Below are 12975 nucleotides of genomic sequence, written 5' to 3' on the forward strand. Positions count from 1 at the left end.
TCCATTCTTGGATGGTATAGGATTTCAACGCAATCCTCAATACACTGGGTGTTCCTTTGTCTGTTGGTTTGTTTCCTAACACCCCAAATGTTATAAATGAGTGACAGGTAAAGATGCTAAAATAATACAGAAAATCAAAACTATCAGATGAGCCCACAGTGGCAACAGTGGGAAGGAAAAACTCCCCTCTAAACAACAAGAAACTTCTGGCAGAACCAGGGTCAGGTTTAATAATAACTAAGGATTAAATTCAAAGTAGTGTGTAAACACACAAAGACTGAGTGAGTGAAGAACACTTTGTGCAAGAAGGAAGAAGGAAGAGTGGTTTGACAGTATAATTTTATTATATCATTACATTTTGTTCATTTTTGGCATTCCACTAAGTAATGAAGGAAGGGGTCGGGGCAGGAAGGATTCTCACAATGTCAAGTCTATTTAGTTTATAAATTGTGCAGAAACAGAAATCAGGCTTGATTGAGGTTCAAGGTAAAAGCTTTATATTAACCATGGGGCCACAACTAGCTGCTTAAAGCGGGATAGACATGCTTTTTACCAGATTACAACATTTTCTTTTACTTTAGTATCAGTCTTCAAAGTAGCGGTATGTGCACACTTTTTTAAATTGTTAAATTCTAACACTTCATAATTACTTATGTCATAATTACCACAAAATGTATTTACATCATTCTCAACAGAGAGGCTAAGAATTACCCTTTAAAAAGTGCGTGAGGTGTTAACTTGTGTACAGTGTTACAGATAGGTAGTCACGCTCATGTTCTCACGGTGCAATCATGTATTAATTACATCTTTATGTATTCAAGTTACTGAAAAAGAAAACAAAGCTCACTTCCTTTACCCAATAACCATAGGTAAACTGTTGTGTATAACAGGTATCACATGCCCATCTTTGTGCGTCCCAAAAACCAGTAAACCAGCATTTTCTTACATTTTCCTCCTCCCTCAGTCATGTAAAGGTTTCCGCTGTAATGTCAAAACCTGCTCAGTTCTAATAGAACATTCCATCTCCACTATAGACACATCCTTCCCCACCAACAGCAAATTCTATTACACTTGTTAATTATTAAACATCAATATGACCAAAGGATCTTTTCTTTTAGTGTTAGGTAGCTGCGGTAAAACAGTGTAAACATTTGTAATTTAACTTCAAACTGTCTCCTAGTATGCATCTTTTCCACAACATTGATTCCATTGGGGGTCTATTTGCCTCCCTCTCTGTGTCTTTGTACCTTAAAAAAACAAACCCCTAGGGTCACACTGCTACCAGGCTAGAGCTTGGAGACGAAGGGGAAACCTTCGTACATGTCGGCCTTGAGCTTGGCCCACTCGGCCAGTCGCTGCATGGCGCTCTTCTCCTGGCCCAGGATGCTAGCCGCCTTCCTCAGCTTGGCCTCGTTGCGCTCGAGGTAGCGCTCGCCCTCGCTCTTGAGGAAGTTCAGCTTCTCTACACGGTTCTCATTCAACTGGATGTCCTCGCTCATGTAGGCGTTGAAACGGAAGTAGGTGTCCGAGGGCAGGAGAGCATCCAGCATGGTGTGTACTTCTGAAATAAGGATGGAGGGACATGTTTTTTGTTTTGTCCAATACTGGTTTTCATCACACCACCTCTAACCTTTCGTTTAGAAATAACTGCTTGTGGGATGTCAAACACTGATAAACAACATTTTGTGTGGTCCTACCCTCTGTATCTGTGGCACTGCTGATGACGTGAGCCAGTTTGGTCTTGAGGCTTGTGTAGGTTGTGCTATTCTTGCCCGCTGTCTCGTATCGCCCGGTGCCCAGAGACAGCACGCACTGCAGGGGTGTGTTTGGCCACAGACACTTACACTCATGAATGGCCAGAGCTGTGGGGTTGTTGATTAGGAGTCCTCCATCCTAGAGAGGAAGAAAGGCTGCCATGTTTTTATTGTGCAGAGAAAGATTTTTTGGTATGTGTCCTTTAGCTTAAATATATCTGTTGTGACAGCATGTTGAGGACAAATGAGGTGAAGTGGACAGGCTGTCCTGGAGCTACACAGCTTTGGGCGAGAGATGTGCTGTGCTGGAAAACAAAGTAAACAAGCCCGGAAAACAGTGGTTTTATCTGCCCTCAAAAATAAGTTGCATTTGGATCATTTGGACAGAAACTACCTACAGTACAAATGTAGCTTCACTGGTAAATCACAGTGCGTTTCAGGATTTTAATCTTACAACTTTCTTGTATTATCCCATTGCTTTTGCACTACCCATTTGGTGTGCATTTTTACTAAATAGTGTTAACAGATTCTTGACAGAATCATGAACAGAGAAAAAAAAAAGAAAAGAAAAAAGAATAATCCAGCTCAATGGCTGTCTGAACCGTTTTGCTGCTTCTGCTCTTTGTCAGCCTTTCACCAAGTTCAGTTCTGAATTTAATCCAAGCACTGAAGTTCTTTTGGCTGAGATTAAATAGTGTGAGAGTGTGGCACTCCATCTTGCCCCACAGAGAAGTGGGAAAAGGTTATTTCCACTCTTCTACAGGTGGTGGGGCAACAGAAAAGCAATGAAACTAATGCAGTAGTTTAGTTTGTAAGGATACAGAACCAGCATAAAAGACTTAGAAATCATTTTAGGATGCACATTTATATCAGACTCAAAGTGTCATCTGATGAGAGTTCCCTGTTTCACTCTTCAGAGTGACCGTAGGCTGTAACGGGTCAGTAGCACCAGGACAACAAACAAAAGCAGAAAGCTCCTGGTAACAAAAATCTTTTCTTCTGCTCTTCACTTATCCCACATTACATTAGACCACAGTAAATGTTGATCTTAATGGGTCTGCTCTGCTCTCAAGGCGTTCTTATGGTACAATAAAACATTAAAAGTGTCATTTTAAGCCTGATTGTGTGACTGTTAAGACAAAGGTGTAAGCAATTCATATATATTCGTATACTATAAGCTGCACTGCTGAGACAAACCACACAGATTCCTCTTGACTCTGACACTAAATGACATTCAGAACCCCTCTGATCTCAGTGACTGCAAGAAACTCCTTAGTAATGCTGTATGATGAAAACAATGGACTTGAATGTGTTCGTGTGTTTTTTTTAATCCCTTGCAGTGGCAGAACTCTCCTGAGAAATACCGCTGCAAGTGCTGAAAACTAGAGTAGGAGTGAGATCAGTGGGTGGCGAGGGTAGCTCAAAATGTTGATGAAACACTATTTGGCTCCAAGAGGAATTTGGAGAACAACGCACATAACTCTCTCAGTCTCTGTCTTTCCATCCCTGCTGTCAGCCCAGTGCATGGGAAACAGATACTTTTTGCAGAGGTGTAAGTGAGGAGAGAAATGTGCAAACAGAAACACACACACACACACACACACACACACACACACACACACGCACACACACGCACACACACGCACACGCACACACACACACGTTATACATGCAAACAGAAATGTAACTGTAATTGTGCTGGATAGAAAGGGAGATTACAGCCATGTCATATTTGCCTTGTTAATAAATGGAGAGAAAGCAGCAGACAGCTTAGCTTTTGTTAACTAAAGATTAGAGCACTTTTCCTGGGATAGTGCCACAAAAGAAGCTCTCCGGGCAAAGAATGAGCAGGCCTTTGGTTCTAAACCAATAACGTCTACAAGTATCAAGGCTTATGTAGACCAGAGGTGTAGATTATGACCTGTTATTGGCAAAAAAAAAAAAAGGAAACACAAAAGGGGGGGTCTACAAGGACTACTGTATTAGAAAATGGCAGGGGAGAGAAGAAGGGACAAGGCTAATTTTGCTTAAGTAGGTTATCAAAATGAAGCTAAGCCTTGAGGAGAATTGCTGCCTGTAAGATCATCTAAAGATATCCTGCCCTAATAATACCACTTCAAAATAACACTTTAATATTAGTCTTTCTGGGCAACTTCCAGATTTATTAGAGTACAGCAAAATACCAGTGTGTTTTCTTAAATTGCAGCACATTTGAACTCTCAGGGCCACCGTCTAAGCCCCACCTAATACATTAAAAGCAATCAGTTTTTAAAATGAGAAAAAAAAAACAATACATCTGACAAGAATCCAAACTAGAACCTAAATGACATATTGGGCAATATTACGGGCTGACTGATGATCTCTGTAGAGTCTGCATGTTCTCACTTTGCTCGTATGGGTTCGCCTCCCACATGCTTGTCGGGTTGTCCCGGGTGTTACCCTTCCTTTCGCTCTGTGACAACTGGAATAGGCTCCACACAGACACGGTTCCTTTAAAATATTCTCTTTCATAGGGAATCAGAAACTTTTGCAATTTCCCTCGAGGAAGGCCTCTCGGGGTGTAAAAAGGAGGATACCATTGATGTTTAAGGTCACAGACCAGGTCTGAGGACTCTCTCTCTCTCTCTCTGTACCGCCACCCCATTCTGTTGACTTTCCCCTCTGTCCTTCAGGCTCTTGACAGCCAGAAAAGAGGAAGAGCCAATTATGGGGCTGTTCCAAGGTTGTGAGTTTGAAATAGTGGAACAAATCTGCACATATATCCTTGATGCACAAACACACACGATGCACTGCAGCTTAGTTTATGTGTAATAAAATGCTCTATATAAATAAAACTGCCACTGCTGTTGCACGCAGTGCCTGTGTCCTTGGCACTGGTCCCTTAAAAAAGCAGCATCGTGGCAGAAGCGCATTGGTAGATTTCCTGGAAAGCAAACCTCTTAGAGACGTGCACTTTCACATGCCAATCTCAATCCCTGTTACTTCCATAACACTGGCTTAATTCTAGGCTTAATTTGTGACAGATAATTATTTTTATGGTTTTGAAAATGTGAAGGTCAACTGAAACCAAGACACAATAACTAAATTAATATATTGCGATTTAGTTAGTGAAGTGGATAAGCAGTTAGCAGCATGAGTGGATGGACAGATGAGTTCAGTTCAGACTTAAATTTAAGTTAAAAATAAATAAACTGAATAAACTGAACAGTCAAACATCTCCCAGTTGTCTCACATTCATGTTGTACCTGATGAAGGTCTTTTCCCAGAACAAATTCCTGAAAGTAGCCCGGAGCGGCAGACGAGGCCCTGATAGCCTGCCACATCTTGTGTTTGCAGTCTCCAAGGTAGTGAGATCTCACTCCTGGCATGAGTCGATAGTTCCTGAACACATATGCCTTCAGAGGAAGACCTCTATTCACAATAGTGCTCACTGCTGACACCTAGTGGGCATGAAAAGAACTTTTTAATTTTGAAATCAGTTTCATGAAACCCTTCAAGTCCTAAGTCCTCTGCGGTATAAACAATGAGAAAAGAAAATGAAACTAAACAGGCACATTAGAAATATTAAGATGTTAAACAAAATCCCATGGGTGTGCACTCAAACACTTACTTTTGGGCAGTGGGGATCCCTGGCACTCTCGATCATACGTCCATCACCCATCCGTTCTCTAAAGAAAACACAAAATTACATACAAATACTCTAGACTATCCTGGTGTCTTTGAAGCTGAGGACTGAAGAGAGGAAAGAAAGAATGCAAAAAGTGTACAAAAAAAGAAGAAAAAGAAAGAAAAAACAGACCTTTTTTTTTTTTTTTAAATAAGCAATGAAAGAGTGTTGCAGACTAACTTGAGGATGTTCTCCCACATTTCACTGTCATAGAAAGCATGACTCCAGCCCATCTTCATTGTTCCAACGATCACATTCTGTTTGAACACATCCGAGCCCAGCTCCCGGTACATCTTCTCGCACTCTTCCAGGGGGACCTGGAAAATCCCCAGCATGAAAGCCAGAATGGCACCTAATGGAAAGGAACAAGTGAGGACAGCTGACACCTAAAATCCTTTAATCGATTAGATAAATGATGGATTAAGCTTATAACAGACCGACAAGAGAGAGGTGGCAACACCATACCTGTGCTGACCCCGCAGATGTAATCAAAGAGCTGGTGGACTGGTTTCCCTGTGAGGTCCTGCAACTTATGGAGAGTCTGCAGGGCCAGCAATCCCCTGGAACAGTTTAACAATATATTTCAGTCTGTGTCCGCAACACTTTTACTTTAGACAGACTGATGTCTGCTGATCACCGTGTTTAAAAAGTTTGTTTCATTTACATTCATGTGCAGTAGATTTGTACTCTGTACTAGTTTAATATAATCTGGGTGTCTGTCTTTTTTTCCAAAAGCCGCACCTTGTTCCCCCTCCATCTATGGACAGGACTCTAATTCCTCTGCCTTTGACTGGTTCAGTGTAGCCAGTCAGGGCCAACGCTTCTCTCACAGCAGCCTGAAGAGGAAGATCTCTGGCCTGGCGCAGTCGTAGAAGGCAGGGCAGCACTTTCTCCTATCAGTCACAATAGTAAACACAGAAAATGAATGACTTTAATGACCATGTAACCCACATGTTACAAGAACAAGTTGAAATTACAAACAGCACTAACCTTGATGGCCACAACTCGAGTCTCTGGGAATTCCAGGAGATGGCTGCTAAGCTCCTCCACTCGAGCAGTGAGGAGTTTGACGTCGGTGACGGCCTGCAGCCCTTTCACCAGAGCTCTGGTCCTGTTGTCTACGCTCACCCTGGCTATTATCTAGGTGACAAACGCAGACAAAATAAAGCAAAGGTCAAAAATAATGTGGAAACTGTTTGGATATGTGTTAAATGACAATGACAAATAGTAGAGCTCATCATTTATAACATTTTTGGGGGATTATCAACCATCCCTTCCATGCCCAAAGACACGCTGCGCTACGTCATACATTTTTATATATCTGGGAGCTGAAGCAATAATTATGGGTAGTTCGACATGTGGAGGGGCAGCCTTTGTGGGTTTGAAATAAAAAGTTATTACATGCAGGAAAGGATGAGTTCATTCTACTCCCTTCACACAACGAGGTGATCTAATTGTAACCGGTATGAAAGGAGAACAGGAGGAGGAGAAGAGGAAGATCCAGTCACGTGACTATGAGAGATCTCTAGTTTGAGAAACAGTTGCCTCATGTGTCCTTAACTGCCAGCTTCATTAGACAGTAAAGGGAGCAGTACACACCGATGCATATTTCCCACATGGTGTAATCTTCATTTCTTAGAACTAGTGTTAATATAGATTTAGTTTTAGTCATAATCTTTTAGTCATAGTCTAAAAGGTCATAGCTTAGTCATTGGGATTCTTTTAGATTTAGTCTAATTTTAGTTCATACACAGTTCATAAAGCATTTTAATTTCCCTTGACATAAAATTAGAAATGTGACCATATACCTGCTCTTCTCTTCCTCACAAGTGTTGATGTTTTGTCCTGTTCTCAAAAAAAAAATTACGATGGACAAATCAAATGTGCACAAAGGAAAGTAAGAAGATTCCTTCTGATTGGATCACTTCCAAACTTAATTTTTCTACGTGACTTATTTAGTTCTGCCAGGATCTCGTCTCTCCAGAATAATTCCATCTTATTTTAATTTACTGAAGAAAGTGTAAATACATTTCATCTATGTTTTTGGCATTAGCTTTTATTTAAATTTTTCATTGTACTGCTTCTCCTCTCCTGTTCTGTTTTGCTTGTGAATGCGAATCAAAGCTCTGAAGCATGGATCGGTCATTAGCATCACATTTAACACCTCACCTTTTCCCTTTGAGTTAGCAGCTCTTGCTTTGCTTTGTCAGCTTTCTCTTCCTCACTCTCCGTCTTTACTTCTTCCTTCTCTGGAGTGGCATCATCCACGGCAACATCTGAAGACGTGTCTGCCATTTTTTTGGAATCGCTTCTAAATTTGGGGACCAGTGGTGCGATGTAGCTGCCGACAAAAGCCTGAACACTGGGCCGAGGGTAGGACAGATAATGAGTGAAGCCTTTTCTAGGGGAGGCCGTCGCCACAGCTTTGCTTTCGGCAGAAGGAGCCTCTACTGGAGGACTAGGCGAAGAGGAAGAGGCAGGAATTTTAGCTGGCGCCTCAACACTTTTTCCTACTGGGGACAAAACAGGAATGTGGTCCCCCTTCTTCTGAGAGGAAAACTGAGGAACTGGTCCAGCAACATGATCGCCCCCTTCTATGTGCTGCTGCTGCCTGCTCTCTCCTTCTGTGCTGGGTCCGAAATAAGCGTCAATGTGGTTGGCCAGCGTTTTGTAGGTCTCATCCATGTTGGTAGACAGAGCTGCTGGCTGGAGCAGCTGCATAGTTTGTTTTGCCACATTAGAGGACGGGGCAGAAACACTTGCTGCTGAATCCAAAGTGGACATGGACTTCTTTGTGGAAACAAAGGGCTTCTCTGTAATCTGCTGCTGCTCCTTATCTGTCTCCTCACCTTCATCTTCTACTTTCATTGTAGTTTCAGGTAGTGAAGCCTTTGAGGCTACTGTCTCGGCTTTTACCCGAGACTTTTCTGCGTGGGTGCTCTCAGCTGTGCCACCGCCGCCCCCCGCCTTGAGCCGGGAGAACTTGGAGATGAAGTCTGTGCCACCTACTGCCTTGGTAACACTGTCAAGTGTGATCCTAATCCGTGACATACGTCTCCTGTTTCACTGGGGATGGCAGGAGAGAAATACTTTCCTCAAGCAAACAGATGAGGCGATAACTTCTGGCAAATTCAGCAGCATTCTGGGAGGCTTTCTGCCATGAGTTTATTGTTCGCTGCTTGCAACACACTACCTGTAAAGATAAAAACAGAGATAAAAAGGAAATTATATAAAGAGGAACACTTGTATATCAGCCGGAAACCCAGTGTCCTCATATGGAAACCTTAAATTTGGGCTTTTTTGCACTTAATAAAGTGTTTTAAACACTGTAAATCAGTGACTTTGTTTTATGCTAAAATATACCTTATAGGATGGATATGAGGAAATACTTTAAAAAAATGTTCTCAGTTCAAATATAGTGCTTTTCTTTTATTTATCAGTTCAAACTAATTCCGAACAGCTAGGTGAAATCAGAAAACAAACAAAAACATCCCAAACAGAAGCTCAGGGCGATATTGGTTAACTTGCTTGCCATTGTAAATTTGGCCAACAGAGGCCGCCGTCTGACCGGTAACTATAGAAACAGTCCAACAAACAATACAAATGACCGCAACTTTCATCAAGATACTGTTAAAAAGGGGGACAACAATGAACCTAACAACAGAGTCAGCTCAGCTTGTAAAAACCCTGCTGGACCGACACCACCGCACTGAGAAGGCTGAGATGGATGATATCCCATGGGCTGCCTGCAAGGACTTCACAGTGAATGTCGGGGAAAAGCAGATTGGGGCTTACATTAAAACGTGGGAGCTCCCCTCTTGCTGGTTGTACAGTGTGGACTTTGTCTGCTCAACCGAGGAGGAGCACCGGACCTTCCACCACTACCGGGCCCGATTCAGCACCCCAACACCGAGGAAGCCAATTCGGGGGACAGCTAGCGTCTACTTCGTCGTGGATGTATCGAAGGTTAAACCTCAAACTCTACCAGTGGAAGTCAGCTTCATAGTGGAGTCAAACAAACTGGTGCACACACCGGGGAGGACCAGGTTTAGAGAGAAGTGGCTGGTGGACGTTATAGAGAACAAGACTTTGCTCCAACGAATGGTAGACCTTTAAACCCAGCAGATAAAAATATCGCTCCTTAAGTTCCTGGGTGTTAGCTCTGCACTGTGAGGGTGCTTTTAAACTTCATTAGCACCCCACCACACATACTTCGAAACACAAAAAAGGCTAAATAACGACCATTATCTGTTCTCTGGGTCCGCTTTGTACAGTTTGTTTTGGCGCTAGGCGTTAGCAGAACCAATTCAAACGTATTAGTGACTAGAAAGCTTCTTATTTTATATAACACGCTTATGTGAAGGAATAAGCACCTGACCCATGATTTCTGAAAGCTAGCTTACTAAACAGACGTCTAAACGTAAACATGTGACCTCGCTGGTACCTGACAGCAATACTAGTGAACATAAAACACCTACCTTTCTAACACTATTGGTGATAGCAACATGAGCAGATCGTCTCCTCACCTTCTGGAACCCAGAGCTCCTGGAGTGTTTCATTAGTATGAGGATGGTACCTTAGAAAAAAATAAACAGGAAGAGGAGAGGAAGTTACGCATGTGGGCATAGTTCAGCGGACCGTTTCCCCTGCAGTGGTTTAGGTGTGCCACTAGAGGTCAGTAAAAACACATTAGGAATAAGGAGATAAGAGGAGCGTTACAACATCAGTTAAAATCTTGAAATCCTTTGAGAGCCACAGGTTTTCATTTCTAAAATGACAACAAAGAGTAAGGGGGAAGTTCCTTTTCAACAAAACCCTCTTTACTGTGCTATGGTGGCAAAACACAACAAGAGTCATCTCTTTATATTGTAAGGTAAAGGCCCTGCAGTATTAGAGAAAAAAATCCAATAATCAAGCACTTTGCGAATGTGGAGGGAAGAACTCCATTTTAACAAGAAGAGACGTCTTCCTGACAGAATCAGGCTCAGGTAGGGTCTGTCATGCACAGTTGGGAAGTGGGGGAAAGAGAAAAGAAGAAAGAAAAGAGGAAAGAAAAAGAGAGCACAGGGAAACAGGTTTGGTATCATTGTCTTGTTGAAAAAAGTCAGATACTTTCCAGGTGGTATTGCATGGTGGATCAAAATCTTTTGATGATCTTTACTTTTCTGTGTCCATTATTTCATTCGTTTTGGTAAAACTAATGGAACACCCGTGTGTCTCTAAACTATGACATAGCCTCCACCATCTCTTCTGTACATACAGACAAAGATTTGAACCAAAAATGTCACATTTGTTGGGTTTTTTATGTGTAGGATAGTGGATCAATAGCCTAGTAGTTAACAAATATATTTAACACATGACATATAACACTTTGGTACAAGACTGAGCACAATGTCAGGGTGGACTGCATCATTAAAGACACCTGGTATAAAAATCTATGGATCCATCTGCTGTGGCAACCCCATATGAAGCTTCTTGTGTAATTTGGCATACATCAGCCTTATGTCTCTGTTTCCCTTCATTAAGAATGGCTTCTTGACAGCCCCCCTGCCCTTTGACTGAGATATAAGTGATGTCTCTTTAAATGTCTCACAAGAAATTTCAAATAAACGGTTTTTTGTGTTCTTTAACAATTAATTCTTTTTCTACAGTTAATTTTTTTTTCACTTAATATGTTTGGTTCAGTCAATGTGATGAATCTCTGTTAAGTCATTAAGGTTGTGTTATCTCATGCTCTTATTAATGCTTGGTTTAAATTATCTTTCCAAATTGAGGTAATGTTACTGATCTGGTCACGACATGGCACTATTGCTCATTCCAATATGGATGGTTTCACAGTAAACACTTTTAGACTTATAACTTTTAGACTGAAGAACCCCTTCTGTTAAAACATAAGCAGGAAAAAAACTCTGTTCGCAGGATTTTTTGGGGGGTCTATTTGACAATAAGGCATCTATATTCATTAATTTTGGGGCAATAATCTACTGCTATTCTTATTCAATCTCACTTTTCTATTATCCTCAGTCTATATGTCAGCTGTTTTTTGATTATACCAGGGAAACTACCACCAAGCCATATGCATGACTACTTCAGTAGCTCTTAGTACAAGTCACTGCATCAAAACCTAACCTTTTTAAGACAAAGATACGTGGTATTTAGTACTTTTTTTCAGTAGCTTGAAGGTCATTTTGGCATACAGTAAACGGTTGTTTTAAGCAACAACAAATTTACAAGATGCCGTTTGAGTAGCAGGACAGCCAAAAAGCAATAGCTTATCCTATTTGTCTAGTTGTTGCTCATCTAAATCACAAATGCAAAAAGTCTGGACCTATGAGAGACGCTTATCTGTACGCTGAGTTTCCAAGGTCTGCGAAGGATATGGGCACAACCTTTAAAATCTCCCTAGTCATAGCAGATATTACAAGGTCAAACACAAAACAATCGACCTGCACATTTTAAAGAGACTCTGACATTTTTAAATGATTATTTTCATCTTAAAACAGAAGTTTTAAGAACTTCACACACAGGTTCGCTGACACTTAAAAAGTCAGTGTTCAAATAAACTTAGATATAAGTTTTAGATATATCTTTTATAATCTTTTATCATTTTAATCTCAAAAGAACAGCGTGGACAGAGTTCACTTGTCATGATGCTGTGGATAATCCTGATGTTTAAAAAAAGAATATTGACAACATATATAATATCTCAAAAGATGTGTAACTGTTGTTTTTGCACAGCTTTTGTAGAGTTATAGACAACTCTCTCTGTCTGCCTTTGTTTCTTTTTGAGTGTTTTTCGTTTTTCAAAAAAAGAGAAAGCCCACGAGTGTTGGAAATGTGCTTCCTCCAAAGGGTGTCTGGAGTCTCACTTAAAGACAGCATGAGGAGCTTGGTCACCTGGGACGGGCTCAGAGTAGAGCCGCCACTCCTCCATATAGAAAGGAGACAGCTTAGGTGATTCAGGCATCTGACTAGAATGCCTCCTGGACGACTCCTAGGTGAGGAATTTCTGGCTTGGTAACACCTAGCTGTCTATAGACTGGACTGGAAACGCCTGGGTGTCTCTAAACTGACTTGGAAACGCCTAAATGTCTCTAAACTGACTTGGGAATGCGTCAGTGTCTCTAGACTGACCTGGGAATGCCTGGGTGGTAATGTCTTTGCTTAGACTGCTGCCCGTGGTACCTGAATCTGGATAGGTATTAAAATAATGGATTGATGGATGGCTGGATGAAAGTAAAACACCTGGCTTGAAGTACCTCTTCAGACTTTTACTAGTTTAGGCTAAAGCAGGCTGTAAGAATGACTTAAAACACTTTTTACTGTGATCCACCAAAGAAGAAGAAAGCTGAGATATCTCTGAGATATATAGCAGTATCCCAATACTGAAAATGCACAGCAGCATTATTTCAATTCCAGTTTGAGAGGCATAAAGGCAACAACAGCAATTTGTGCTTAAATAGGTGCCAGCTATTGTGTAAAGCATCGTGTAAAGACAGCGATGATGATTTTCTTTCTCCAGCAGGTGGAGCTGAAGCACAAAGAGATATACTT

The 12975-nt window shown here is 41.4% G+C and overlaps 1 protein-coding gene across 2 annotated transcripts; it reads right to left on the minus strand.

Annotated features, from left to right (window-relative positions):
• Nucleotides 1-322: 322 nt before the first annotated feature.
• On the minus strand, nt 323-11278 carry pnpla8 (patatin-like phospholipase domain containing 8). Of its 2 annotated transcripts, none has more exons than XM_026146939.1 (10): nt 9948-11278; nt 7591-8614; nt 6412-6561; nt 6163-6314; nt 5887-5981; nt 5602-5773; nt 5365-5422; nt 5000-5194; nt 1698-1893; nt 323-1561 (listed from the first exon to the last, which is right to left on the minus strand). In XM_026146939.1, the coding sequence occupies exons 2-10, from the start codon at nt 8470-8472 to the stop codon at nt 1287-1289; spliced, it is 2175 nt and encodes a 724-aa protein (XP_026002724.1). In that variant the 5' UTR covers nt 8473-8614; nt 9948-11278; the 3' UTR covers nt 323-1286. The 2 variants fall into 2 exon arrangements, with proteins under 2 accessions (XP_026002724.1, XP_026002723.1); XM_026146938.1 differs by having other exon boundaries at nt 9900-11278.
• Between the last annotated feature and the right edge of the window lie 1697 nt (nt 11279-12975).

The sequence above is a fragment of the Astatotilapia calliptera genome, chromosome 17 (assembly GCF_900246225.1).
Source record: "Astatotilapia calliptera chromosome 17, fAstCal1.2, whole genome shotgun sequence".
Taxonomy (NCBI): Eukaryota; Metazoa; Chordata; class Actinopteri; order Cichliformes; family Cichlidae; genus Astatotilapia; species Astatotilapia calliptera.